This window comes from Amblyomma mixtum, chromosome 9 (genome assembly GCF_055824585.1).
Source record: "Amblyomma mixtum isolate Tamu chromosome 9, ASM5582458v1, whole genome shotgun sequence".
Taxonomy (NCBI): domain Eukaryota; kingdom Metazoa; phylum Arthropoda; class Arachnida; order Ixodida; family Ixodidae; genus Amblyomma; species Amblyomma mixtum.
The window spans coordinates 111,672,072-111,699,860 of NC_143020.1; the positions used below are offsets into that span (position 1 = coordinate 111,672,072).

General features: G+C 44.3%; 1 protein-coding gene across 1 annotated transcript; it reads right to left on the minus strand.

Moving 5' to 3' along the window:
• Positions 1 to 12,842: 12,842 nt before the first annotated feature.
• Positions 12,843 to 25,571, minus strand: LOC149330741 (uncharacterized). Its single transcript, XM_089561395.1, has 4 exons — positions 25,402 to 25,571; positions 24,636 to 24,712; positions 22,248 to 22,272; positions 12,843 to 17,598 (listed from the first exon to the last, which is right to left on the minus strand). The coding sequence occupies exons 2-4, from the start codon at positions 24,708 to 24,710 to the stop codon at positions 17,060 to 17,062; spliced, it is 639 nt and encodes a 212-aa protein (XP_089417521.1). The 5' UTR covers positions 24,711 to 24,712; positions 25,402 to 25,571; the 3' UTR covers positions 12,843 to 17,059.
• Between the last annotated feature and the right edge of the window lie 2,218 nt (positions 25,572 to 27,789).

The window sequence follows — 27,789 nt, forward strand, 5'->3', positions numbered from 1 at the left end:
AACGCGACAGCGCGTTGCAGCGCTGCCAGGGAGTCCACGGAACGCCACCACCCGTTCGGCGCGATGCCTTGCCCTCTGAACGCAACGCTTTTTGAGGAAAGGAAATGGCGCAGTAATTCTCTGTCATCTCGGTGGACACCTGAACCGCACCGTAGAGGAAGGGAGGAAGTGGGAGTGAATGAAGATAGATAAAGAGGAGCCGTAATGAAGAAAATGAAAATTGTATTTGAGGAAAGGAAATTACGCAGTAACTGTGTCACAAAATTCAGGGGGGGGGGGGCACTTTTTTGACCTAAAGTGTGGTCACTGATGTGTGGTTAAGATGTTAAGCTTCGCCCCTAAGAGTGGAACGCGACAGCGTCTTGCAACGCTGTCAAGGAGTCCATAGAACGCCATCGCCCATTCGGTTCTACGCCTCGCTCGTCGGTGAATTGGTTTTTGAGGAAAGGAAATGTATCTGTCTGTCATTTGTCGGTGGACACCTAAACCTCGCCGGAAGGGAATGGAGGAGGATGAGAGTGAGTGAAGACACCGTATTCACTAGACGCGCATTTGTTCATTCCAAACCATCGAGTTGTTTCTACCATGGGGTGCTGACTGCTTGTTGTGTCGCAAACCAGAGTCAATAGAACACGTTTTTATTGATTGCTGGGATGCGCTGCTCTTTTGGGACGTGCTCCAGCGTACAATAAAGAAAGACTTACCCCTAACGCCGTATGGGATACGATTCCTGGACATAGAGCCGGATCTTTATAAATATGATGTAATTTTCCTGCTTGGCCTGCACAGTATTTGGCGAAGCAGGATGGCTGTACGACACTGTGATGAAGATGCGCGTTCTGTCCGCGATTACTTCAAAGAAAACATATTTAAGCTGCGTGAAGTGTACAAGGAGCTATGTTTTGGAGATGAAGTTATCGAGTTGATGGGAGAGTTGTGTTCCCTGAGACAGTTTTGATTTTCTCACGCGAGTGAAACTCATGTCCGTTCTTGTTGTTTGAGTGTGCAGCGCAGAACATCTGTTTATGATCTGTTGTAATCTGTCAAAACAGGCAATAAAGACAAAAAAAAAAAAAAAAGCTGGCATGGCGGAGTGGATAGCATGCTCGTCTCTCACGCCGAAGACCGGGGTACGATTCCTGCGAGCTCGACCAATTTCTTAATCGGTTTTATTTATTTATATGGCCTGCTAGTAAAGCTAATTAGGTTAATTGGGTAATTAAGCAATTAACTAAGCTCAGTCCCACTTACTTGGAGCATCACTATACGATCCCTTCAATTGGTTGCATGGTTACTAGCCAAAGTACAATTGGCCCCGTTTGAAATGCGCACACTGTGACGTCACGACCGTTTTCACCAATTGAAAAGCGTGACATTTTCTGTCGACAACTGCTGCTTACAACGATGAGACATTAAAGGCTTCCGCCTTAAAAGAAAAGGATGAAAGCAGGACACCCTACGACTCATAGACAGCCTCGTCACGAGCAGGGTAACGTACAGCCTCCCCTATACCACGAACTAAACAAGCAAAAGACTCTACAAATCGACACCATACTACGCAAAGCGTACAAAACGGCGCTGAAACTTCTAATGTCCACTCCAACCAAAAAACTAATGGCCCTGGGAGTATCGAACACCTTCGACGAACTACGAGAAGCGCAACGTAGTGCGCAATTAGACAAACTCACTCAAACCAAAACGAGCTACTGGAGAAATTACGGCTACCTCTAGGCGCACAAAGAGACAAGGAACTGATTAATAATGAAGACAAACAACATCCGGGTAAGACCAATACACCGACACATGGATCCCAATATACATCATGAAAGACGACAAGCCAGAGTCCGAGCACTCACCAGGGAACTCGGCGAAAATCCCAACGTAGTCTACACGGACGCAGCAAAGTACCGATACCAACGCAAAACGATCGCCGTTGTAACAGACGAAGAAGGGCAAGAAATAACCAGCGCAACGATAAACAACCCAAACATAGAAGCAGCTGAAGAAGCCGCCATTGCTCTGGCAATATCGCACGGCAACGCAACAGGACACAACCTCACTATAGTGACGGACTCCAAACAAGCGTGCAGAAACCACACAAGAGGCAGGATCGACAGCATCGCCAATCATATTCTACACACGACGAGAAGACACAAAAACACTAAACATAGTATAGTGTGGGTGCCCGGACATGAGGGGATGAGGGGCAACGTGGCAGCAGACGAGTTAGCTCGAGGGTACGTCAACCGAGCAGACTCAACACTTTGCACCACAGGCAAGGGCGTCCGCAGAATTTTTTGCAGGGGGGGGCCCCGTTGGTGCCCCGGGGGGGGGGGGGGGGGGGGGGGGTATGTTCGTAGCAGAAAGGCGCTATTTGCGGAGTAAATTTATTTATCTATATATAAATAAAAATTAAACAAAATGCACACATGAAAGAAAAATTACAAACAGCAAATTAAAGCGCGGCTAGGAGAGGTACATTGGAGTTTATCAACGAAGAAACAACTAAAATTAATAAAAATGCAAAAAGATGCTATATCACTTCGTGGAGAAGAGTGCTCAGTCTTGCTGCATATGGGTTCTCGACTCACCCGGATTGATGACCAGCACACAGCACAATATGTTCACAAACACGCAACTACAGTCACTCAGTCAGTCTTCCTTGAACAGCAACTGTAGGCGCCTCGGATTTTTCTGGGCGAATTGCGTAATTACACGTGTGATAAATTCACTTCTGTGCTTCATTACACGCTCTCGGTGCACACTCATCATACACATTGATTGGAAAAACTGTTGAACGCGTACGTTGAAAACAAAAGATGACTATATATACAACGAAAACTTATTTACAAGATAAATGCACGCTCGCAGCTTCATACACCTCGCTCCATCTTGCTTGCGCATCCGCACAGTCGAGCAACCGCACACACACTGCTCTCCGCTCGTCGTTTTCTCGTCCGCTGTCTTGGTTGTTCTCAGCTTCGCTGACAACCGGCCACTAAAAACACCCAAGCACAAACACAGAGGCGCGCACACGTGCAAGGGCTTACTTGCCGCAGTATCCCCGAATGCGCACTTTGGGGGTGAAAGGAACGCCGCGCAACTTCCGAGGGGAAGGGACACTCGCCACTCCAGTCGGAAAATTTGTTTTTGTGTTTTTATGGGGTTCAGAGCCCCAAAACGACTCAGGCTATGAGGGATGGAGTAGTACAGAGTTCCGGGTAATGTCGACCACCTGGGTCTCTTTACCATGCACTGACACGCACAGTACATGGGCGCTGTTGTGATTTGAGGCCCAGTGGCCAGAGGTGACAGGCGAGCCAGGCAGGCGCCATCGGGCTGCGTTGACCAAAGGCGCTGGTTTTCGCAGAAGACGCAAAGAACGCTGGTGTGGGGGCGCCTCGGGAGACTGCGTCGCCGTGAACAAAAGCAGCTAATCCCCTTTGCCGGAGATTCTGAAAGCGGCGCTTCTACCGAACTGCGCTACCCGTGGATCGGAGGAGACAGCGAGCGGCGGCGGCGCCAACTCATCGCCCGCTTGCCCCTGAGCAGCCCGACAAAGCGGGGGTGGACACGGCTGATTTTACCTTCCCTCCTTAAGAATTCATCGGTGACCGGCGTAACGATAGGCGAAAACAAGATGCCCCGTGCACTGTCTGCCTCCGTGTCGCTATCTCTCTAGAGATCAAAGAAACAGACACCCATCTCAAGGCGGCTCGAAACACATGCTCGCCGGTGCCGCTGTATGTCTGGAACAGGTCGCCCTTCAGTAGAGCTAACGATGGCGTGGTTTGAAAACGGCGGAACGACGCACTCCCGGACGCGGCATTTCGCAGATGTGACCATGCGGGGCTGCTTTTACCCTTTTGACTGAGCGCACCACCGCCCCTGGCGTGCGGCCATCACTCACGGTTCGAGTGAGTGATTTTCCAGGGGGGTGCAGCCGCCCCCCCTTGCCCCCCCCCTCCGGACGCCCATGACCACAGGCACCTTTGACCCAGTTACCCCCACGTACTCAGATATACTCGATCACTACAGGGGTCAGAGCGGAAACGCTACCCAGCCCCACACAAAAAGCTCACCAAAGGGGAGGCGGTAGACTGGCGCAGACCACAAATCGGTACCTACCCACACCTGCACAAACTACACAAGATTTTCCCTACACAATATGCAGACGAATGTCCGTGGTGTCAGGGTAAACCTAGAGCATGTCACATGGACCTGCCCTAAGGCAGACTTAGAGCCAAAAATAAACAACCAGAGTGTGATGCAGTGGGAGCACTTGCTGGCCAGCGAGGACGAGGAAGCGCAAAGATTTCGTGTGCGCCGAGCCACTACGGCAGCAGTCAAGTACGGCATCCTGGACCAAGGATCGACCACGGCGCCCAGTGACCCTTAAAAGTCAAGAACACTTAAAATTTATTAACAAAGTTTTTTTTCCATCCATACATCCATCCTCGTCCACGGAGGAAGATGAAGGAACGCCCAGCGAAACGCGGAGGCTAAAGACCGACTTTGCAGTTCGACTCGGCGAGCTCCACTCGGCCAGCTGTAGCTATCGCGTGACTTCAGGTTTAACCAGAGCTAAACCACAGCCATTTTTTTTTTGGAAAGGAAATGACGCAATAACTGTCTCACATACCTAGGTTGACACTCTAACCGCTCTAACCAGGGAAGTGAAGAAGAAGAGAGTGAAATAAGAAAGAGGTGCCGCAGTGCGGAATAATTTCGACCACCTGGGGATCTTTAACGTGCACTGACATCGCAAAGCACGCAAGCTTTTCGCCTCCATCGAAACGTGGCCTTCCCCACCTTGACTGAACTTGGGGGATTCGGCAAGCCAAGCGCTTACGAAGGCCACCTGTCGTGTGGTAACAAAGCAACGATATATGTCCTGGATTTCCTGGTCAAACCCCCACAGGTGCGCATTCGAGTCAGTGCAGTACTGCGTCCCGTTTCGGATCGACATTGAGCCAGTCCCTTCAGTGAAGCCCCATGGACGTACAGGCATTGTCAAAGTTCAAAAACTCACCTTTCGGCGTCGTAAGTTTAGCGGCGTGAGACATGGTCCTGAATCTTCCAATGTGAAAAGGCCAAGATGCGTTGACGTACGTCAGGGGTACGCTGCAGTTCTGGCTGCGCTCCAGCACTGACGCCGCCGATGCTCTGCAGCAGCGGGCATTCGACGTTTTCCGTCGCACGTGCGTCGCGCGCACACGAATCGAGGCACCTTTAACCATAATTCTTGAAGGTACTGGCGGTACTGGTGAGCGCTATCAAGATACGAAAAAGGAACGAACACACGACGAAGCGCTTCGTCCCTTCCGTATTTTGATATCGCTCACCAATACTTTCAAGAATGTATTTTCAACTAGAGCCAGCCGCAACCTAGAAAATTTAAACCTGCGGTGCACGCGCGGGGACTGCGTTTTTTTTTTTTGAAGTGAAAGCTTCAACCTCGTGCTTTCTTTGCATCCGGCGCTCGCGGTTTTCACCTTCGTTTGACCTTCAGATAAGGAAAGTGCATAACTACATGGCCCCCTGGGACAGGGGACATCTTAGTCGCGCTTCAAGCCAACGTTACTCGAACAAACTTCAACCTTCAAGCTGTATGAAACCGATGCAGAGCGGGAGCTTCAGGAGCAAAGGATATCTGGCCCCCTGAGGCAGTGGACACCTAATCGTGCGGGTCGTTAGCGAAGTATTGGGGATCGATTTTGTCGCCTTCTACGCTATAAACCATCATTGCTGAGGTCATTACGGAGGCGAGGTGTCTAGACGCGCCGGTGGCCGTAGGCCTAACCGGCGGCCGCAGTGGCGGGGGCCCTTGTTGTGCCGGGTACAACCAGTACAACGCGAGGCCTAGCGTTCCGCGCCTGGCTCGGAGCGACGAAATCGATGGAGAGCGATGGAGGGCAGCAGCTTCCAGAGCCAAGGAAAGGCCCATAACTGTCCCCTGGGACAGTGGACACAAAGCAGAGGAAAGGCGCATAACTTCAACTCCTTCTGCAGTTCACTGCAGCTCACAGATATATTTATTTATTTATTTATTTCAGGTTCCTTCATGGCCCTTGGAGGGCATTAGAGAAGGCAGTGAGCAGTTTACAAATACGTACAGAATATATACACAACGGGTTATTTAAAACAATAGCTAACGCGCGTATTTAGCAGCATCATTACACAAGATTTCGATGTTAAGAGAATACAAGTAAACAATATTGCAAAAAAGTATGAAACGCGAAAAAACTTTAGGTTTGATAAACAAAAGTATACAAAGTAGTGTTAAGGCATAAGGTCATTTAGAAATACTCATAACACAAGCTATAATACAAAGCAATGACAACACAGTTAGCAACAGTAAGCGGCAAAAATAACGAAAATGCATGTTTAAAATTGGCGAAATCGCTGTATACAGGATAGCAACGTGAAAATAAATAAAATGACCATTTTATCTAATCTACGACAAAATGATCCCGCAACCGTTTTTTAAATTCTTCAATGTTGTTAGTAGTAAGTAAGGCTGCAGGTAGGTGGTTCCACTCCGATGACGTCCTGGGAATGAAAGATGCCAAGAAAGCAGTAGTGCGGCAGAGTGGGATGCCGACCTTCTGCGGATGATCAACGCGTGATGAAATGTATGTAGGTGGAGTGAACAGTGCTCTTTTTAGGTATTCATTCGTGTGAAAAATTTTAAAGAAAAGGCTCAGTCGTGACACTTTTCTGCGCGTCTCAAGGGGTGGTAATGACAATGCATTTTTCATGAGTGTCACGCTATGTGAACGATTATAGTCTGAAAAAATAAAACGGGCTGCTCGATTTTGTACAGCTTCAAGAGCTGTTATCAATGATTTAGTTTGCGGGTCCCAAATTGAAGAAGCATATTCCACCTTAGAACGCACCAAAGATTTATAGAGTGTTAGTTTGACAGAAGAAGAAGCGAGAGAAAAATTTCTTTTTATGTATCCCAGCATGCGATTAGCGTTGGCGACAATGTGGCTGACATGATCATTCCAAGTGAGGTTTGGGGTTAGATACACACCAAGATATTTAAACGATGTAACTGGTGCTAAAGATGTATTTGATATGGCAATCAAATGTGACACTACATTCTTGTAATAAATTCAGCATACAAAAAGCACACCCAAAGCATGAACATGACCATATATTGATATGGCAATTGATATGGCAATCAAATGTGACACTACATTCTTGTAATAAATTCAGCATACAAAAAGCACACCCAAAGCATGAACATGACCATATATATAAAAAAATAAGTTTCAGAGCGCAGCTCTTCGGCGCCCATTTCTGCGTTTCGCAGCGTCGCCGTTACCCGTAGTAACTAGCAATGGACACCCTTTGTGGAACGCGACAGCGTCTTGCAACGCTTCCAGAAGTCCATAGAACGCCATCGCCCATTCGGTTCTGTGCCTCGCTCGTCGGCAAATTGGTTTTTGAGGAAAGGAAATGTATGTGTCTCTCATATCTCGGTGGACGCCTATACCTCGCCGGAAGAGAAGGAAGGAGGAGTGAGCGAAGACACCGTATTCACTAGACGCACCTTTGTTCTTCCCAAACCATCGAGCTGCTGAGGTTTACAATAGGGTCAGCGGTTTTTACCGGGAAATCGTTGCCAGTGTAAGATTTCCTTCCGTGCGGTTTTCGAATGACTTTCTGTCCACTGTGAAACGAATGAAACTGTACCGTGCTTTGTGCGATGTAGTTTTCCCCGTGCCCTTGTACAGGGCCTTGTACAGTGGAGGCCCAGGCAAAGATGTTTTAAAGAGAGTGTAAAAAATGCAGGTGCCGCCAGGAACAAAAACCTTCTTTTTCAAGCTGCACACCGAAACCTTACCGGTTAAAAAATTTTTAGAGGGAAAGGAATTATTTTTACCCTGGGGATCTCACTGTTTAATTTGCAGGAAGCCGGAAACAATAGGCCATGTTTTTTTACACTGCTGGAAGGGGTTTATTTTTGGGATGTGTTGCAGCGAACCTTAAAGGTGCCCTGCGACGTACATAAAGCATGGGTTCTTTATTCTTTGTATGCGGAGTAAGGGACATTGTGAGTCCTGAACGCGCAATGAGATCACCGAAATCATCATATTTGATATTTTAATCTTCGCTAGAAATGCTTGTTTCGAGCCGATGGTGTCGCAACGCGGCGGCCATTCGCGGCAGCGGAAATGAGGTGGCATCCTTCTCATTGGTTGGGCGTCCAGTTTGCATATTGTTCCTTTATACTTGCGAAATGGATCCAAAATATTAGTCTCTGAGTACTGAAAGCTTTTCGCATGCCACAAAAACTGGAAAGAAGCAGGGAAAGCGAATGAAAACTAACAAGAATACAGCTAGGAGCGACACTTTCCATTCCGCTTCAAACCTTCGTGGCGGCCAGCGCTGTTCAAAAAACGTTGGCTCAGACCAGAAAGCGCGCGCGTCGAGACCGGCCGTGACCATACCAAGACGGCAGCGAAAAAAAAGCCAGTCGACACACGTTGCCCAAAATTGTGAAGAGAAAGGCCGGACAGGAGACGGGAGTCGAGTTTGGTGGGGAGGGAGGCTACCGCTGACAGCCTTCCAGTCCGACTAAAAAAGAAACTTCGGGGAGCTTCCTTTGTCGTTAGTCACCAATGCCCTGACTACGGCGTCGCGTACACGGGGGGGAAGACGCCGTCAAAATGCGCGGCTCTCTAGCCCCGACAAAGCAACAACTGCATGCACGCTTCCGCTGCGTGTGCGCTAGACGCGGTTCTGATTGGTAGCGCCCTATCTCGGTACTGGGTGAGTGAAATGGGTGAGTGAAATGCGTTTTCGTCTGAGCTTTTCATTTCCAATTTTCAGAGTGGAATAACTTTCGTTTCCATGCTCCGATTTCAATCATTCTTTTTGCTCTGGTCTCTGGAAAGCATGACGAATATATTTAATGATATTAACTGGTACTGAGGAAATCATCGCGGTGCCCCTTTAAAGAAAGAATTTCCGCTAGACCCGTACGGCATTCGGTACTTATCTGTTGAAAATGAGGATGGGGTGCCTTTCGACTTAATAATGCTGACAGGCCTCCACTGTATATGGCGCTCCAGAATGGCAGGCAGAATGACAGAAAGAACGTTGACTCACAGTGGCGGAAAAGAACTAGAAAACTAACCAGTAAGTATGCCGGTCATGAGGACGGAGAAAGAAAGAGCATTAAACGACAGGTTAAAAACGCGGAAGTTAAAAATTGGATGAATTCAATGGAAAAGAAACATAGTGTAGAACTATATCGATTCTGGAAAAGGCAGATCAGGAAAGAATTTTTCTATGATAACTCAAGAGGCAGTGCCCTACTTTTTGAAGCTAGATCAGGGTGTCTTAGAACGCGCAGCTACAAAAAGAAATTTAACGAAGAAGATGACACATGTGCAGTGTGTGGTAGATCTGTGGAAACAATTGAACACCTCATAATCAAATGTGATGGTATCCATCCGGATGTCGATGCAGGCACAGTCACTCTTTCTGAGGCCCTAGGGTTTAAAGATAACAATGGTCATGTAAATAAATCTGCAGTGGAAGTCAGCAAAAAGCGATTGGAGGATTGGTGGCTGAAAAGCAGAGATGTGGCATAAGGTTAGAATACTAGGAAACCGTAGGCAAAGTTGATGGAGAATCTTAATGAGAATTGCCAACACAGTAAACAAAAAAAAAATAATAAATAAAGAAAAGCTGAGCATGGTGGCAATTGCCACCACCCCGTTTCAAAGGGGGCGCTCCTATCCATCCATCCATCCTACCATTGTGACCGAGACGCAAGACCTGCCAGGATTTACTTTCGCGAAAATATGGACATGTTTCTGGCCATTCAGAAGGCCGCTGCGGACCCTCCGGAGTGGCTCTCAAAACTAGAGCCGCTCTGTACATTGCCTGAATTTTAATTAGATGAAGCCAGATTCATGCTGGCTGACCACGAGTATGTACATAGCGTTTATTGTGTTTTGTTGATTGTTTGGTTTGTCCAATTTTCTGTGTAAAAGTCAGGCAATAAAGAAAAAAAAAAGCTGGCATGGCGGAGTGGATAGCATGCTCGTCTCACACTCCGAAGACCGGGGTTCGATTCACGAGCTCGACCAATTTCTTACTCGGTTTTATTTATATGACCTGACTTGAAAAGTTAATTACGCTAATTAAGCAATTAACTAAGCTCAGTCGCACTTACTTGGAGCATCACTATACGATCCCTTCAATTGGTTGCCTGGTTACTAGCCGAAGTACAATTGGCCCTGTTTGAAATTCGCGCACTGTGACGTCACGACCGTTTTGACCAACTGAAAAGCGTGACATTTCTGTCGACAACTGCTGCTTACAACGATGAGACATTAAAGGCTTTCGCCTTAATACTTGCGCAGACCTTGCATTGGGGCAGCAAGTGGAGCATATGTCCATCTCTTTCTCCGACCACAAAGCTTCCTTCTTGACAATCAAGAACTGTTAGTTGAGTGTTTTTTGAAGAAGGAATATGTGTGAAAAATAACAAGTTGTCTGTAATTGTACCTACATGTCTTGCTCGAATTCTTTGCCTCAATCTATCAAAAGCTGAAACAGCTCATGATCTGCGCTCAAATTTCGCATTAGGAAGTAACGTAATCCTCGGCAATTTTTGTTGCACTGAAGACATAACATCCTGCAAGTCAAGCTGAAATACACACATCTTGAAGATGCTATAGCATCATACACAAGTTACAGAACAAGAAGTGCAATAGAGCATGTAAAGTGCACTTAAGTGTACCATATTCCATAACATCTAAACGCACATTGTAAATGCTATGTGGTAAATTACATTCAATGTAATGCTAAGCTTAGAGCAATGAACTTCTTCCCGAACGCATTCTGGCAGATACAAATGCAGACCTACCCACAAAATTGTAGTAAAAATGATCTAACGTGCTTATATAGACAGTGTGTTACTATCAATAACGGAGGGTTATCCAAAAGTAACATAGGAAGTAAAAGTTCAGCAATCTGAAAAATTCGGTTTTCATTAAAATGCACAGGAACACAGAAATTTTTTTCTCACCCAAAAATTTTATTTCCCAAATAGTTAAATTCGCCACCAGGAGGTGTCATTTCAGTTGTGTCAGTTGCTATAAATAAATACATCCACTCATAAGGGAAGACATGGTGAGCTGTACAGAAGTGCTGCATTTTAGGGCCACTGAAATCAAAATTAACACATCAGACAAGCAAGAGAAGGCCAGAGCACTAGTTGCCTGCAAGCAGAATGAAAAAAATTGATTAAAATGATATCGTAAATATAGCTCACAACACATAAACGAAATAGTTTAGTATTGTACAGAACCAGAATAGTATTAAAAAGTCTGAGAAAGAGATTTGAAATAAACAAAACCATAACCTCAATTTACTAGCAGAGGAGCTAGCCGTACTACTAATTGAAAGGGGATGCCAATAATTTATTTATTTGAAAATACTGCAGCCCCATTCTAGGGGCTATAGCAGGAGTGGGTACAAAAATGTGGAACAATTCCACGCATACAAGAGTACATTACAAGCATTACAAATATAAACGCTAGAAAAACAACATACAATGCTACGACTCAATTGCCGACGCAAAATCAGAGATTGATAGTGCACGAATGTTGCCATCCAAAGAATTCCAACTCTCCACAGTGCGCGGAAAAAAACTGTATTTGAAAACGTTAGTGCGGGCAAACAAAGGTTGGATATTAAGATCGTGATGGCTCCTGGTTGCAGATGGTTTTGAAAACGAGATATGCTTACCCTCTGAAAGGCAATTAGCAGAATGGACTATGGAGTGAAGAAGTTTTAAGGACTGAGTTTTTCGGCGGGATGCAAGCGGGCTTGCTTAAGTTTAGGGAAGACATCGCAGATGAGGGTGAAAAATGAAAGTCGTAGCGGCGAAAAATAAATCTTACAGCTTTACGTTGTCTATTGTTTGCAAAGCCGACTACAGTTTGCAAGCAAGACTGTAGGGCCACTGTAAAACACTGTGCACATTTTGCTATAACATAATTTAACATCACATACCAAAATAATATTTATTTTTCATCACAATAGGATATTTTGGTACAGGGTGCGTTGTCGGATACAAGCAGTAAAAAGTGATACTGATGTACAAAGGCTTGGATTGAAACGTCAGCAGCCATCAAGTTCATTTGATAAAGTCTGTTGGCACAGTTTGTGATGCACGCCTAAATGTGCTCAGTGAACCACCTGCACCATAGAAAAAAGAACTGGAGAAATACAAGTTTGGATGAGCAGACAGAGCTAGGTGAGCTGAACTTCAGCTTTGTCTGCAAAACTCCCTCATGCCCTTCATGATGGTGGGCAACTATTGAGGCCTGTCACCATCCTGTCGAGACCGTTACACTGAATCTTTACGGTTAATGGCCAGTGCAATAAATAATTTGTAAATTATCGTAATGCACCAGACACCAAGATCTCCTTTGGTAGTCATCTAATATTATATTTTCAAGACCCTTCAACTGCAGTAGGCACTGCCAGCTTTTCACGATTAGCTTCACACCAGAGATCATAAAATCCTTCATTATGTGCAGCACCTTCAGTCAACTGGCAACTATGTTACAGCATTGCTAGCAATCATTGACTGTACTTGCCATGACAATGGCACTGTATCGCAAAGCATGTCTACATTAATGCAGACCATGTTTTTATATATCTGGGTCATACTTCCATAATCCTGAGCAATAAAAATATCCCACAGAGTTACACTACTTTAGAGAACTTCCCTTTCCCCCCCCCCCCCCCCCCCCCCCCCGGAGTTTAGTTGGCACTCCTCAGCCATCCCCCGATGTTGTGGTTACGCTGCTAACTTGTAAAAATGTGGATAAAGAACTTTAATTGCGGAGTTGTCTCACTCTCGCCTTTAGGATCTGTTTTGCCGCTGTTCTTATCGAATTGAGTTCAATATTAAAACGCAAGTAATACACAGGACTTATTCTGTGCCTTTTCTACATTGTTTTGAATAACATAGGGGCAAAGCCGCACCTCTGCTGTTGTGTCGAGCACATCAACGGTCGGGTGGACAGTGCCGTTTCACAGGCCCGTTTGGGCATCTCTCACAAGACTGCCCAGTTCAGCATCTCACAAGCTCATTTGGGCATTTCACAGGCCCGCCTGGGCACCTCACAGGTGACTTGTTCTGTTGGGCATCTACTCTCACTAAATTTAAACAAGCTAAGCCATAAGATTAGCTCAGTCAGTCTTTTTTTCTTCTGTTTAATGTACCCTAGACAACACCAAACGTCCCGAGGATGTCCTCAAATGGTCAGAACGTCCTCATCCCGAGCAGGACATTCTGAGTACTCTGTGAGTGCATGTGTTCCCGCATAATATAATTTCCCTGAAATACTATTATAACTTCCTTAAATTTTTTACACGATACATTTGGGGACCAACTATGCTCGAGAGCATGCAACATCAGAATTAAGACCAGTGGCAGTCAGCCACTAGGCCAGCTATGATGCAGATCATCAGTGCATTGGGATGAAGCAGCCAAAAAATGACAAAAGCAACGAATAGGTGACGGCTACTTTCCTAATCCTGGACCGGACAGGTTTCGAAGTTTCTTCAACCTTAAAGGGGCTGCGAAACACTGCTTGGGGGGATACCGGCTACACTTCAGGTGGGTTGTTTATGTCACACAGATGCTGACTTAAAAAGAATTACAGGAATCGATGCACAGGAACGGGAGTTATTCAGTGAAGAAATTTCAAAATACAAGCAAACAAAATGCTGCCCTCAACTCGATTTTGGCGGGGCTTCCCACTCCTATTTCACTCTCCCAATGACAGCACCTGGCGCAACCAATCAAAACAGCCAGCCAGAGCACGTCGCGGAAGTTTGTACTCCATGGTTGCCTGCTCTCTGTAACTCGTTCTTGCTGAGACTAGCAGCGTCGTTTCCATGCCAGAGCGCCCCTGGTGGTGTATTTTTATTTTACTTGCTTTGCAGGGCTTTTATCTAAAACAAACAAGTTGTTTTGTTGATCTAATATAAAACGCAGACAGGTGACAAAATGTGTCTCTATTTATTCACACAGTTTGAAGTATATTTACTGTTTGTCCGATCATCAAGCTCGTGCCAGGTGATCTCATATCTGCTGCTAAAAACCCGCCACTGTGTGGCGACACCATCAGAGCCATGAAGTTGTTTTTGGGAGGACATTAAAATATTAAAAAGCGGAATATATGCGGTATTACCGATGCTAATAGCACCATTATAACTCACTGTATGCAATCAAGAGGCAAAACAGTTAACTAAAATTGTGTTTCTGGGCCCCTTTAAGGACTATGCAAATGCAGAAAGAAGCCTGCAAGCATGAGAAAAGATCTTCGAATCCCATGCCAACAAGCGCTGACTGGCCTTTAGATGAAGCGAAAGAGTCAATAAATTTCTTTGCACTTGTTATTCCGTCATATTTCTCAAAACCTTAGGTGTTATGGAATGCCTTTTCCCGGATAATACGCTGCCCATTGCCCAGCTCTGGTGCTCGTTAGAAAATGGGTCAACTCGTTTGTCTAACCATAGTGAGCACACCACAACTGGCCACTTCCACTTGATATGATGCATGTGTCAGGCTCTGAACACAAACGTAGTAATCTGCACAGGCAGCCACAATCTGTCAGCTCAGTCAATACCTAGAATGTGATGTGCTTTCCCAGTAAATTAAAGTGAATTAAAGAATAAAGAGGATGCAATGACCTTTCCTTGTCATCATGCATCCACTGTTCATAAGGTTCTATACATATCATAACACCATACATTAAAGTCAAGCAAAAATCATTTCTAGATATTCAATGAATGCTTTTCCGTGCATTCCCCTTTACCGTTAAAAATTAACCCACAAGAATATATTCAAATACTAGCTCTACCTTCCTTTCCAAAAACATGAGAAAAGTAAGAAACATATAAGAAAAGTCACACAATAAAATACAACAAAATCGTCATTCCAATATATTGCAAAATAGCTGCACCGGTAGGCTGATAACCGGTTCTTGAGCAAAACATCGCAGAAAAGGAATAGATGCCACCTAACAATGCACAAAACGTCCAACACAGCACATCACACTCATTCTTCTTTGCACGCATGCAAGCCATGAGTGAATAACAGCAGCCAAGCACGTTTCGAAAGCATTGCAGTACTATAACAACAATGCTGTCCACTTAAAGTGTGCTAGTTTGAGAGTACAACACTTTTTCCATTGAGGCATATACAGGCATGTAAGGCTCTCCAGTGTCATGGCTTTCTCAAACCAGGAGAATGGCACTAAAATGTCATGCTCAAATTATGTTTACATAGCCATTGAGCAAGCCGCCACTCTGTGACCATTATCATTCTCATCCAGTCTACCAGAATCGGTATGTGCTTTTTCTCCTTTCGTGTGCACACAGCCACTGATTAGAAAAATTTTGACACCAAAAGACCCTATCTTGCTTGAAAAACTGGCAAAAGGGTCATGAAAAAAATTTTTTACATCAAGCATACTGACACCACACAAAATTACAACAGGATCTCGATGATACAGACTTCATGGGGTTGAAAAAGTACTTCTGCCACCCAAAATTTTCACCATCAAAAAACAAACAAAACCCCTAACTTGAAGTATGGAAAATGGATTTATGCAAACATACAGTGGAACCCCCATATATTGAACTCGCAAAAAAGTTCGATATAATGTGTAATTCGGCAGAAAAGTAACAGCATAATTAACAGCGTGTGAACACAGAGAGGTGGAAAAAATGTATTTCTATGATAGCCATATACTGCCCGCAGATTACCGAGCGAAATGGTCATCAATTTACTTCACCTTCATATTTTTCAACGTTATCGTTTGAATCCAAACTGAATGAGCGCAAAGTCTCCTCTCCATTTAGCCGAACTTCAGCCTTGCTCTTCAAAATGGTGCTCAGTGTGCTTTTTAGAATCTTGTATGCTGTGGTATAGTGAACTAGATCTAGTTCAGTGTAGCTGTGGTGACTTCGGATTTCTCATCTTGTTCGATTCGCTTGACCATTTCCAGTTTCAAGGAAAAGAGAAGGTTCTGCCATTTCGCGGCAGCCATCGTGCACACACAAAGACACCGAAAACTATGCAAAATTGCCGACGGCAACGCAACAAGCGGTACGTACAAACTGTGTGACGATGCTAGCACAACAGGAACAATGCACCAAAAACGCATATTCTCATTGGCTGGATATGCACTGCAGCCACCTATGTCACAAAAAATCCCTGTAATCTCTCAGTGGCATGCTACGTCTCACCCACCGGTCCATGTGGGAAAGCTAACCTTTGGAGATGTGTTGAGAGGAAGCCAGCTTCTTGAGCAGAGTGGCGTTCTCAGAGGTTGGATCTATCAGATGTGACAGCTATATTTTGTACGATGTATCCATAGATTTTCCTATAGATTCAAGTTGTAGCTTTACACTGCTCAGAAGCTGTTCTATATAATAGATAATTCTGTGTAATCGAGTTCGATATAATCGGGTTCAACTGCATTTATGGTCGCGCACCACCTCCGAGCTGCTGGAGCGTGCTACGTGAGTGGCAGTCACAGAAGTGGCAACGCGAGCACAACATTTAGTGTTCGTGAGTGCGGTGCAGTTTCAGCTCCTGCATTCATACCATCCGTAGTGGCACAGAAGAGTGTTAAGAAGAGCCAAAATTCTGTTCATTGCTGCAAGCCGTGCGCTTATTAACCCAGAGAATTTCACGAACTCATATCATGCTGAAATTCGCATTAACTGTTTACGTATCATTGAAATCCTGCTGTATGACTGCAAGTTTGTCTTTCTATACAGAGTACAGAACCCAAAAGGAAACGCAATATTACATGCCTCAGGTACCCGCTTCTGTTTTGAAGCCATCGCTACAGCTTGTCTCTTTCTTTTGGTCTCCCTGTGACTTGCTTTTCCTTTGCTTGTTTCCTTCTCCAGGCAGTGTGCTGGTTTCACTTCAGGGTTCCCCATCTTGTCCCTCCTTTGGCTTCTGCTCCAGTTCCCATTACAGCTCCCACATTGGTTACTTCTCCGCATTTTTCCCCAGTTTGCTTTCACAGAAATACTTTACGCCACAACCAGGACACAGATGTATGACACCTTCTGGTATCTCTTGTTTGTCAACCTCACCATCCGGTTCCCCTCCACCTTCCTCTTTTGGTTTCTCTTCCGACTCTTTTTCTGCAGAACCATCGGGTTCCTCTCGCGGCTTCTCTTCAAGTTTCTTCTCCGGGTCCTCTGGTGGGTTCTTTGGTGGGTTCTCTGGTGGGTTCTTTGGCTGCCCTTTCCCTTTGAATAAAGCCGCAAACCCACCAGCAGCACCACCACCGACAGTGGCTCCGGTTGCAGCACATGCAGCTTGCGCCGTGGCCGTCAAGCCCGCGGCTCCCCAGCTCTGGCAGAGAGCAAACAGGCTGCCCTTGGCGATGAGACCGCCCATCGTCGACTGGATCCCTGCAGCCATAGACCCTGCCACGACTCCGCCGGCACCGAATCCAGCAGCTGTCAGTGCGAGGGGTGCTAAGGCCACAGCAGCTGCGCCTCCAGCAACAGTTGCTCCAGCTGTGTCCCAAGGAAGCAGGAAAAAAAAAAAACAAGTTTGTGTTTCATATTCGTGTTCACAGATGACGTGCTGATATCTTCTAGGTGCTTTTATTTCCACTCCAGTTTTTTAACAGCGCAAAAAAGACGACGACATCTACACACACAACACGAGCGCTGACTTTCAACTGAAGATTTATTATCACAAACGACATTTATACATAATCCCACCAAAAGACACACAAAAACCTACTTATCCTATCTTAATCTTCCGGCAACGACTTCTCAAGAAAGGCAAATTCACGAATAATCAATGACAACGATGGTTTTGCGACACACGCGGAACCCCCCTTAATAATGTGATATGCTTCTACTAATTCTCTTACCGTCTGATCTTTGTGTTTGAAAATTACAGACGTCTTTTGAAGCAAAGGAGTGCAGGCGTGTTCACGTTGTCTGCAATGCAGAGTAAAATTTGATCCGCCCGCTTTGTCCAATGAATTAAAATGTTCCCTCAGGCAGTCGTTTAAGCAATGTCCTGTCTCTCCTACATACCATGTGCCGCAAGACAGGGGGATTCTGTATACAACCCCTTTTTCGCAATCGACCCTCCTTTCAGCATGGTTAATGGTACAGTACGGTCCACTGTTAAAGGGAACATCGATCGCGTGCCCTCCGCGCTTCACGAAGCCATGCTGCCTAGATGCACCGAGAATATGCGGCATGAGGCGCATGCGTGGAAAGACCAAACGCCATGCTTACTGTGCATGCGTCTTGTGCTGACCTTTCCCACAAGTTCTCAGCGGCAGCGTGTCGTGAAGCTCTGAGTCCACGCGATCGCATGTTCCCTTTAACAGTGGACCGTACTGTACATTCACCTTCGGCCCTCCTACCAAGAAGGGACTCACACCTTCTTTGTACAGCCGGGTAAATATTACTCAATTTTCATCGAGATGAAAATAAAACATCAACTTCAATTTACAGCCCACTTTCTTCAGACGGTGAGATACCGAGTGGATGTAAGGAATGTTGTGTTGCTGTGTGTGTAAACGTCGGCATCTTTTTCACGCTGTTAAAAATGGATAACAACCAACTCGCCCACCTTTCTGTTCTTCCTATTCCAGCCCCTCAGGCCCCATGCAACCTATTCGCCCTCACTCGTGGCAAAGAAAGCACAACGATAGCTGTACCTCAAACAAGTGCCCCAATGCATCCCTAGCAACAAGTGCTTTTTCATAATGTGCAAAAGCCACTTGTGAGGACTTACTACATTCTGTAAATTTTTCTACAACCTCATTTCTAGCATGGGTGTCATCCTACTATCATATGCTTATTATACAAAACCGGCCCATATTGACCTAAGTATGTTACCGTGAGCCTACCAGCAATTGGCCTCACATGTACTCCGCAGTAACCAATAATAACCTAATCAATTTATCACTTTACGTTCCCTTGACATTGCCTCTTGTGTTGAAAGGTATCAGAATTAACATTCTTCCATGCCATTGGCTATTAAGCATTGTGTACACAGTGTTTGAAGGTTTCTAAACCTAAGATATCTAGCGCCTTTTAACATTTCCCCTCCCACCACCCCAATTACTCACACCTCTCCCAGTTAACTCTTTCGCTACCGCGGAAAAATGCACGATTTGGAGCGTATTGAAAGAAAATTTTTTTTCTCAAGAACTAATACACCCAGCACATATTGCAATGCATGAAATTGTAGCTTATTAGTTACACTTCTGAATGAAACAAACACCAGAGTTGTGTGTGCAAAAGTAAATGAACATTTATTTGTGAAATTTGCTAAAAACACAAAAAAAGTAAATAGCAAAAACAGAAATTACCGGCTGCACTAAGCCCGAACTTGATTAGAGGAAAACTGGAATATACAAACTGTTGCACATGTTTATAGCTGTCATTATTCACAGTTTCAGCTATGAGAAAAATTTACTGCACTTTCCATGGCTTGTCAAGTCAGGGGTCATGACTGTGGTGCCACTGTGAAGAGCAGTCAGAGGTGAAGATGTGAAGTAGAGGTAGACTGACAAGTGCTTCACATAAGGTTTTATCTTTGTTCCTCCCTTGTTCTCTGATAGCCGAGCTTGTAGTTTCTTCTTTTTTTCATTCTTTTCGGTTGGTGTTGAATGGATTCTATGAGAGGATTGGGGGCGTGGACTTCTTTTCCCTCATCATACCCGAAGATTTCTTGAATGAGCTGCTCCCTGAAAGCCAGCTGATAAAATTTGGCATTTTAGGCACGCTCTAAAACATCAGGATCGATGAAATAAGTTTTATCGATGTGGTTCAAAAGCCAGGACACTTTTCAAGTGTTGCCAATAGAAGCTGCCGCCACTGAATCATCCGGGTCCGTTACGTGCAAAAAAACAAAAACAAAAAGAGCGAAAAACCAATTTTGAGAAAAGATTTTTGATGGCAGAGAGCCAGAATAGATTATTCTGGTATTTCAGTAGAGATACAGTCGTGGCAGGTCAACAATTCCAATGTATATGATGATTCCAATGAACATCAGAATCTCCAACAGATGCACGTCTCCCATGAGCCGTCACGCCGAATTTGCTGAAAATCTTCATCCATGCATACTTATTAGTGTTTCCGCACACGATCTTCATCATTTCCGCCGTGAAGAGCATCAAAAAAAAGTCGAGAACTCGAGCGAATCTCCGAGCGCCGCTCCGCAGCGATGTGCCGATATGGACACCTAGCTGTCGTCTTGGTTGAAAAACGCGACGCGACCTTGAGCATTTGGCAAACTGTCTTCGCCATACGTTGTCAAGACCCTGAAGCACAAAAATAAACCACTGTCATCAATTACAAACCGTAAGCACCGCAGAAAACACACAGCGAACGAAAACAGAACTTACATGCAAGTACGCGCTGACGTTCCAGGCTCCCGAGGCGAAGTCTTGCTGCCGAAACCGAAATCCAACGTTTGTACATTGTTGCCCGACTAATAACCGCTGCTTTCGTCGCAAAAAACGAAACTGAAACCGGCCGACGTGCTCGGTGTCAGCTTTCGCTTCCGAGGAGCGCGCGGCGACGCGGACGCCATTTTCTCCGGCTGACGGTGCTGCGGCCGTTCAAAGTTTTATTTTTCACGGCGCCCCCTCATGTCAAAACACTGAAACCAAGGCTGCAATCGAAAGAGCAGTTGTTGAGCTCGCTAACTAGATGGCGGAGCACGTCCACAACGCTCCAAAATTAGCTTTTTTGCGCGGGCGATTTGAATCGATCATATGCGAACGATCGCCTATGGCGCGGTAGCGAAAGAGTTAATTCATTACCTAAAGTTCCAGGCGAAAATCGTAACTGGTCAAAGTGGTTTAAGGAACAATTTCCCAGTTGATTCCAGTTGGATGCAGCTGGAATTCAGCTGGGAGCCAACTGGAAACAACTGGAATCAACTGGGAAATTGTTCCTTAAACCACTTTGACCAGTTACGATGCGGTATAGTTGCGGATTGTGGCCCAGTGTTAGCAACTCCTGTTGTTTTTTAAGTTGTATCGCTGCTGTAGAGCCTATATCGCTGCAGATCATGGCCCAATATTAGCAAACTCCTGTTTTTTTAAACTTGTATCCTACTAAAGCATTGACAAAGTAAGGCAATTAAGAGGGAAAAACATTAATCATAGCGTTATAAAGAAAAAGACTTAAACAAGAGTCCATTTCTTCAGAGCCACAATTTCAAGGATTAACTACTCAGCTTGGCTATTATGCATGAGTACACAATTCCTCTACTTCCATTATTATCCTAAAAAAACAGCTCATAACATTACTCTCTGTATCTTTCTATGTAATATACACGGTTTAATGTTTTACAACCATTTTCCTGTCACAAGCTGACCATGGTACTTGCTTATATTTCTTACTAGTAGTTAAGTTTTCTTTTTGATTACCTGTGGTCTTGTTCCTTTATTTTAAATTCTTTATATAATTTTTGTGGTTTCATTTTGGTTTTGTTCCCATTATTGCATGCCTTTGCATTTTATAGCTGCCATTCTCATATTTTTTTTTATTTATTTATTGATACTGCAATCTTTTACAAGACCTTTGCAGGGTGGGCACACAATACATAAATTCTGGAAACAACAAAAACGACCTCAGGAACAAGCAAACAATACAAGAACAATTGATCAACAATTTAAGATCAAGAACACAATTTCAAAAAGTACAAACGAAACAAAGAAATGTAGCGGTACGACATTATAAAAAAAAAAGTTAAAGGTGGCTTTCAAACCTTTTTAGTGAAGTTTGGGTTACTGCATCATTAGTTAGATTATTCCAGTCTGTAATCGTTCTGGGGAAAAAGGAGTACTTAAAGGTGTTAATTCGTGCGTTTAATGGTGTTACTGTAAAATCATGGCGTTGTCTTGTGTTGTACCCATTTCTTTACACTCACTTGTTTTTTGCAATCCTTTGTTGGTGCTACATTGTTATGTTCGACTGTCAATCAACTTTTCTTTATATTGCTGCATTGCTTTTGTTGTTTTTGTTTTCTTACAATATCTCTATGTACTTAACATAATGCCCCCTTCCCATGTGAAGAGACATCACATATACCCACCAAAGAGGGCCTCTAGTAGGGGTACAGAAAAGAAGAAAACAAATACAGAAAAGAAGAAAACAAATACAGAAAGGAGCAAACGCACCTATGCCAATTGCTTTCCAAGGAATCTGCAAAATAAGACAAACAAATTTTTTTAAAAACTGGAACGCAAACGATGTGAAGCAGGGTACAGAGACATATTTATACTTGGCTCAAGTCTCAACGCTGTCAGCATTCAGTAACAATACACACCTGCACTGTTTCAATCGTCTACACCAGGTTGTTCTCAAATCTGGTTTCACGGAATCCTTGGGTCTTTGGAGTGCTTTTTGGGTTCCCCCACATATCTACATCCATGCACGCCTCAATTCACACCTTTCCTTCAATCTGCTCTAATTTTGTACCAATCATAATGTAATTGCTTAGAGCGGTCATCTGACTATACAACCAGTCAATTTTAATTCAGTTCAGCCATTATTTTAGAAGCTTTGCATCTACGTAATTTTTTCTACATGCAGGTTAGAAAGGAAGGAACACAGCCAAGACATACAATGTGCCTCAGTGCCATTTGAAATTCATTGGGGGTTTAATTCCTGATGCTAAAGACTGGAGCCCCTCATTGCACTGAACTCTCAGCAGGTGGTCACTTATTGTACAGTAGCTGTCCATACTCTGGCAACCATGTGTGACAAATCTACACCTCGAGAATGCTTTCCCGCAACAATTTCTATAATCTGCGTCTATCAATAGGAACAACTCAGTACGACTGAAGACAATATACAGCTATTATAATAATGACCACAACAAATGATCTTCTCAGCCTTCGCACTGCACAAAAAAAAATGTATATATGCTGCAGAAAGCTCTGGGGACACTAAATTACATTAAGTGTGGGGAATGCGATAGTATTAGAATCAGTGAATTTTATGACGAACCACAGCGCTGGGTTTCTTCCGCAATCGTATCATCCTCAGTGGGGCGTGGGGTTGTTCGTAACATCCAAATTTCTGCCTATTGCACACAATGCCTTTTAGGAATTTGTATCAACCCGAAATTCGTGAAAACAGGGATTGTATCATCTAGCATCGAGATTTTACTTCTACTATAACTGTCTCGACCAAAAAGTGAATTTTATGACAGACCACACCGCCAGGTTCTTTCCATGATGAGGCTTCTAATGCTGTCGATTATTGCAATACCCTACATAAATTTTTTGTAGTCGACAGGCGGATCGGCACAGACGCACAGGTAAGAACAGGTAATGCTGGAGGGCCTCCTTTGAGAGGCACTTCAAGCTTCGTTCTTGAGATGTATTCGACAGTAACAATCTTTCCGAGTTATGGGGAGTTCATATGAACAGGGGCCTTTTAATGCCCTTTATGTTCACAGGGGCAAAGCACTAGTTCGAAAAAAACTGGTTATCCAAATTAAGCTAGTCGTATTATCAGTGTGCAGTATAATGAATTATAAGTCTATACAAATATTTCCTTTATGCACACCCCTTATGTAATGACCTATCCAGGTGGCTTTAGAGATAATCAAAGTGAAAAAAGAAGTATGCTTCCACCACTCCAATAAATTTTATGCTAAGATTTCTGGATGTGAGAACACAAAACGGCTTGCCTGTGTCATCTATAGTGTGCATTGTTTCCCGCATATCCAGCTTAGCATGAGCTGCAAACCCACAGCTTTGCCATGACATCTCTTAGGCACAAGCTCTATAGTCGGATAGAACTTAAGTACGCAGTAAAGCTCTGCCCACATTCACGATTGCAACAAAAATTTCCTCCACGATGAAGAAGTAGACCGTTGTTAAAGCTTTTCTTGCTACCTAGACAAAAAACTAATCACAACAAAAAAAATTATAACCACTGGAATTTCAATACCTGGCTTGTTTAATATAGCCAAACATTAAAAAGCTGATTTCGTTTACTATTACAATTGGCAAATGGAGTAATACAGTACGTTGCGGATCATGGCCCAGTATTAGCAACTCCTGTTTTTTTAAACTTGTATCCTACTAAAGCATTGACAAAGTAAGGCGATTAAGAGGGAAAAACATTAATCATAGCGTTATAAAGAAAAAGACTTAAACAAGAGTCTATGATGACGGGAATGACAGGAAAAGAAGGTGGTATTGCACACACCCTTGCCCAATCAAACAACTGAGCTGTTCACTTCACTGTAGATAAACCACTGCTTCTTTTTTACACTTCAAAACAGTTTACTTTTATTGCCATAGATGGCGTCACAACCAACTGTACTAAATTTTGAACCATTACCTGTGACAGATTTTGATTCATGAAGTCTGCCGGAAGTGCCGTAACTAGGCTTTGAGTACTGTTGCTTCCTGCTTCTACAAATCGTATCTCTCGCACCTGATGCTGAACCAACAACTGCAGCTCCAAATGTGTGCAGTATGAACTTAGCAAAACACTGGAGAAGTTCTAATCCAAGTAATCCAAGTTCTGAACATGACCATAAAGCTCACCGAGGAGGAATTCCGACGAGGAGGGGGAAGAGTTGCAGCACATCTGGCACATAGCTGCTCTGATCCATGTCCCATGGCTGCAAGGTGAAAATAACAGGGGAAAGCGAAACAATCACTTCTTTAAAACACCCTTTATAGCAGTATTAAATTTAAGGGACACTGTGAACAAACTGAAGGTGGCCTGAATGGATGTATGGTAATGTATTCTAATATCACAAAGAATTAAAGCACTCTCACTGAAAACAGAGCATTAAGATTACGGTTTTGTTTGAAGAATGTGGCGTAATGAAAACATTCCACCGTTTTCATTTGTCAGCAGCTTTGCCAGGACTGGAAAGCGCAGTTGCGCGCTTTGATTGCTTCAGAAGCGTCCGGAATCTGAACCAACTCCGAGAAAACAGAGCGCAAAATGCAGATCAAAATAAACCGACTCGAGCTCAAAGACTCGGCCGATGATGTCTCGAAATAATAATGCAGAGTGGCCCAGACTGCATTGGTTACATCTGGTTTGCTTGCATAGTTTCGAATTTGCCAAATTCCACGCACCCAGTCAGCACGATTAGTGTACACTCCCTGCGTCGTTACTCTCTCAGTCACGTTCACCTTTCTTCTAAGTTCGCCTCTCAGTTCGCCGCACGTTTAAATTTAAATTCATTCACAAGGCTGACAGTGCCGGCCAGCTAAAACGGGGTCAAGCGCAGTTGCCAGGAACAGCCTGAAAACAACCCAGTTTATAAAACCGATGCAAAGGGGCTCAAAACTTTACCTTAAGTATGGGGCCTCACAATCTTCGAGGGTACAGGTGGGTGTATTGGGCTGACCAGAATGAGCACGTAAGACGATCTATATCAGTTTTCGCGATGCACGCTCGCACACTTCTCTTCCTGGATCTGCTCACGTGTGCGAGATGCGATTGTATCAGGGGAGCAACAGCGATGCAGCAGCACTCAAAGCAAGCTTAGTCACTGAACTTCCGACACATCTCTGAATCAAAATGCGCCACAATTATTGGTTTAAAATTTGAACACAACTGGTTGTCGCGCCATCTATGGCAATAAAAACAAACTGTTTTTAAGCATAAAAAAAAAAGAAGCAATGCGTTATTTACAGCGAAATGAACAGCTCGTCAGGACGCCACAACTTGTTCAGCCTTTTATTTCTATTTTATGACTGGTTTTTATTATAGAGTTTTATTCTGATATGTTTCAGAGTACAGTTGGCTTCATGCAGTCAGTGCAAAGGATCATGGGAAAGGCGTCTGCTTCGCTACTTTCGGTTCCAGCTTTCTCCCGCTGCTCGCTTCTCCATGGCAGCCGCTGTATTAATATCGCTTGTTTTACTAATTTGTTTGTGCTACAACACCACTAATTCTACTGCATGATCGCAAAACTAAAGCGACGTCGGCTCTACTCTGCTACGCAGCGTGTTTTCGCACGAAGCATCACCAAAATAATGAAAATTGTACAAGCTTAGCTTTTTATGTATGCGGCGCGATGTGCCGAGACGCGCAGTACGCACAGCGTCAAGAACCTATGTGTCGCTTGCTGTAAGGAAAATACAACGTCCACTAAACTATGCACGTGTCAGCACTTCGCAGTGCGGCATATGATATATTGCCGCGTATCATTGTAGCGTCCGTTCGTTCGCGCAAGGCCGCAGAAAAGGGGTGTTATTATTTTTGTTCGTGACGCGAGAAGCGACCGGACTTATCTCGATTGTTCACAGCCATGAACAGCTGCATCTACGTGTTTCTAGATTACTCTAGATGGTGTCGACCTGTTATCTCGAAGTTTCCTTGCCGGCTTTAAATTGAACGATGCCGCGAGCAGCGGGCATTCGTAGTTCGACGACCGACGAGCATGTTTGTTGCTTACGCCGCCGCCGAGTGATTTAGTTCTTTTGCGGGCGCAAGTCAGCCCAAATAAAGAGCTTCGTTTCCAAGACTGGCTGGTGTCTTCCGGACCACTGGACTGCCGTCACTACAACGTGACATATATATGACCGACGCGTTAAACATGATAGTTCAAAGCCACCCAACGCCGGCAGTTTATGAGATAACGACAAGCGCATGCGCAGCATGCGCTTATCTTACGATCTTACTGCACAATGAGTGATATCGCATCACAAATAAATTAGTGAATAAACGATGCCGGCATGCACGACGACCTGCACCAGGCAGCGAGTGCGAGAAAATTGTGACAGACTATTTTCCCATATGACCCTTTGCGTTCTGTTCTGAAACGCATCTCGCCTATTGGCTGCGGTACTTGCGGTGGATTTGAATTATAAAAATGTTGGGATTGAACTTTATGCTTATGTGGTACCATATACTGCTTTTCGAGGTCACATATATTCCATGCCCTTCTCTGAATTTGTGATACGTTGTTAGGCGAGTTGGTGAGTGAACATTATGAAAGAACACAGAGCAAAAGGAACGGGACAGAAGAGAACATACACACACGAGCACCTATAGCAATTGACTGCAATCATTTATTGCGTGATCGCATAAATAGATGTGAAGAAGGCTTGCCAAGAAGCAGGAAAAGTGAAGAAAACATCACTGAACTTTTTATTGTCCCGGAGCGGAAAGAAAAATGCATTTGTGCCAACATGCAAAATTAAGGCGCTTTACATCGACCAGGGTAGGAACTATTGGGGCCAACCACATAGGTCTAACCAATGTTACTAGTAACATTGGGTCTATTACGGTGTACGCAAAACGTTGCCGTCCTTTTTTTTTTTTTTATCTTAGCCCCTTTCATCCCCTCCTAATATATCACTTTGTGGAATTCGATACCATTCAGTATAACGCAAACATCCAACAATCATGCTCTAAAGCGCAGTTCTCATACTTTTCTTCAATCGCGATAAACAACCTTTTTTAATTGATAGAGCATACAGAGCACTCACTTGAATTGTATTCCTCTATTTATGCATTTATATTCATTTACCCAAACCATGTTTCATTTATACTTGCATAATCTTGCATGTTTGCATGTTTACTAATTACTTTATGTAATCAGTTTGTTTTATCTGCTTTTGTTTGTACATAATCATTTTTTGCAAGTCTGTAACAGGAGGTCCCATGTGCAGCCGTTGGCTTTGGGACCGCCTCCTGTATTTATCTACGCACTGAATGATCACTTAAAATAAA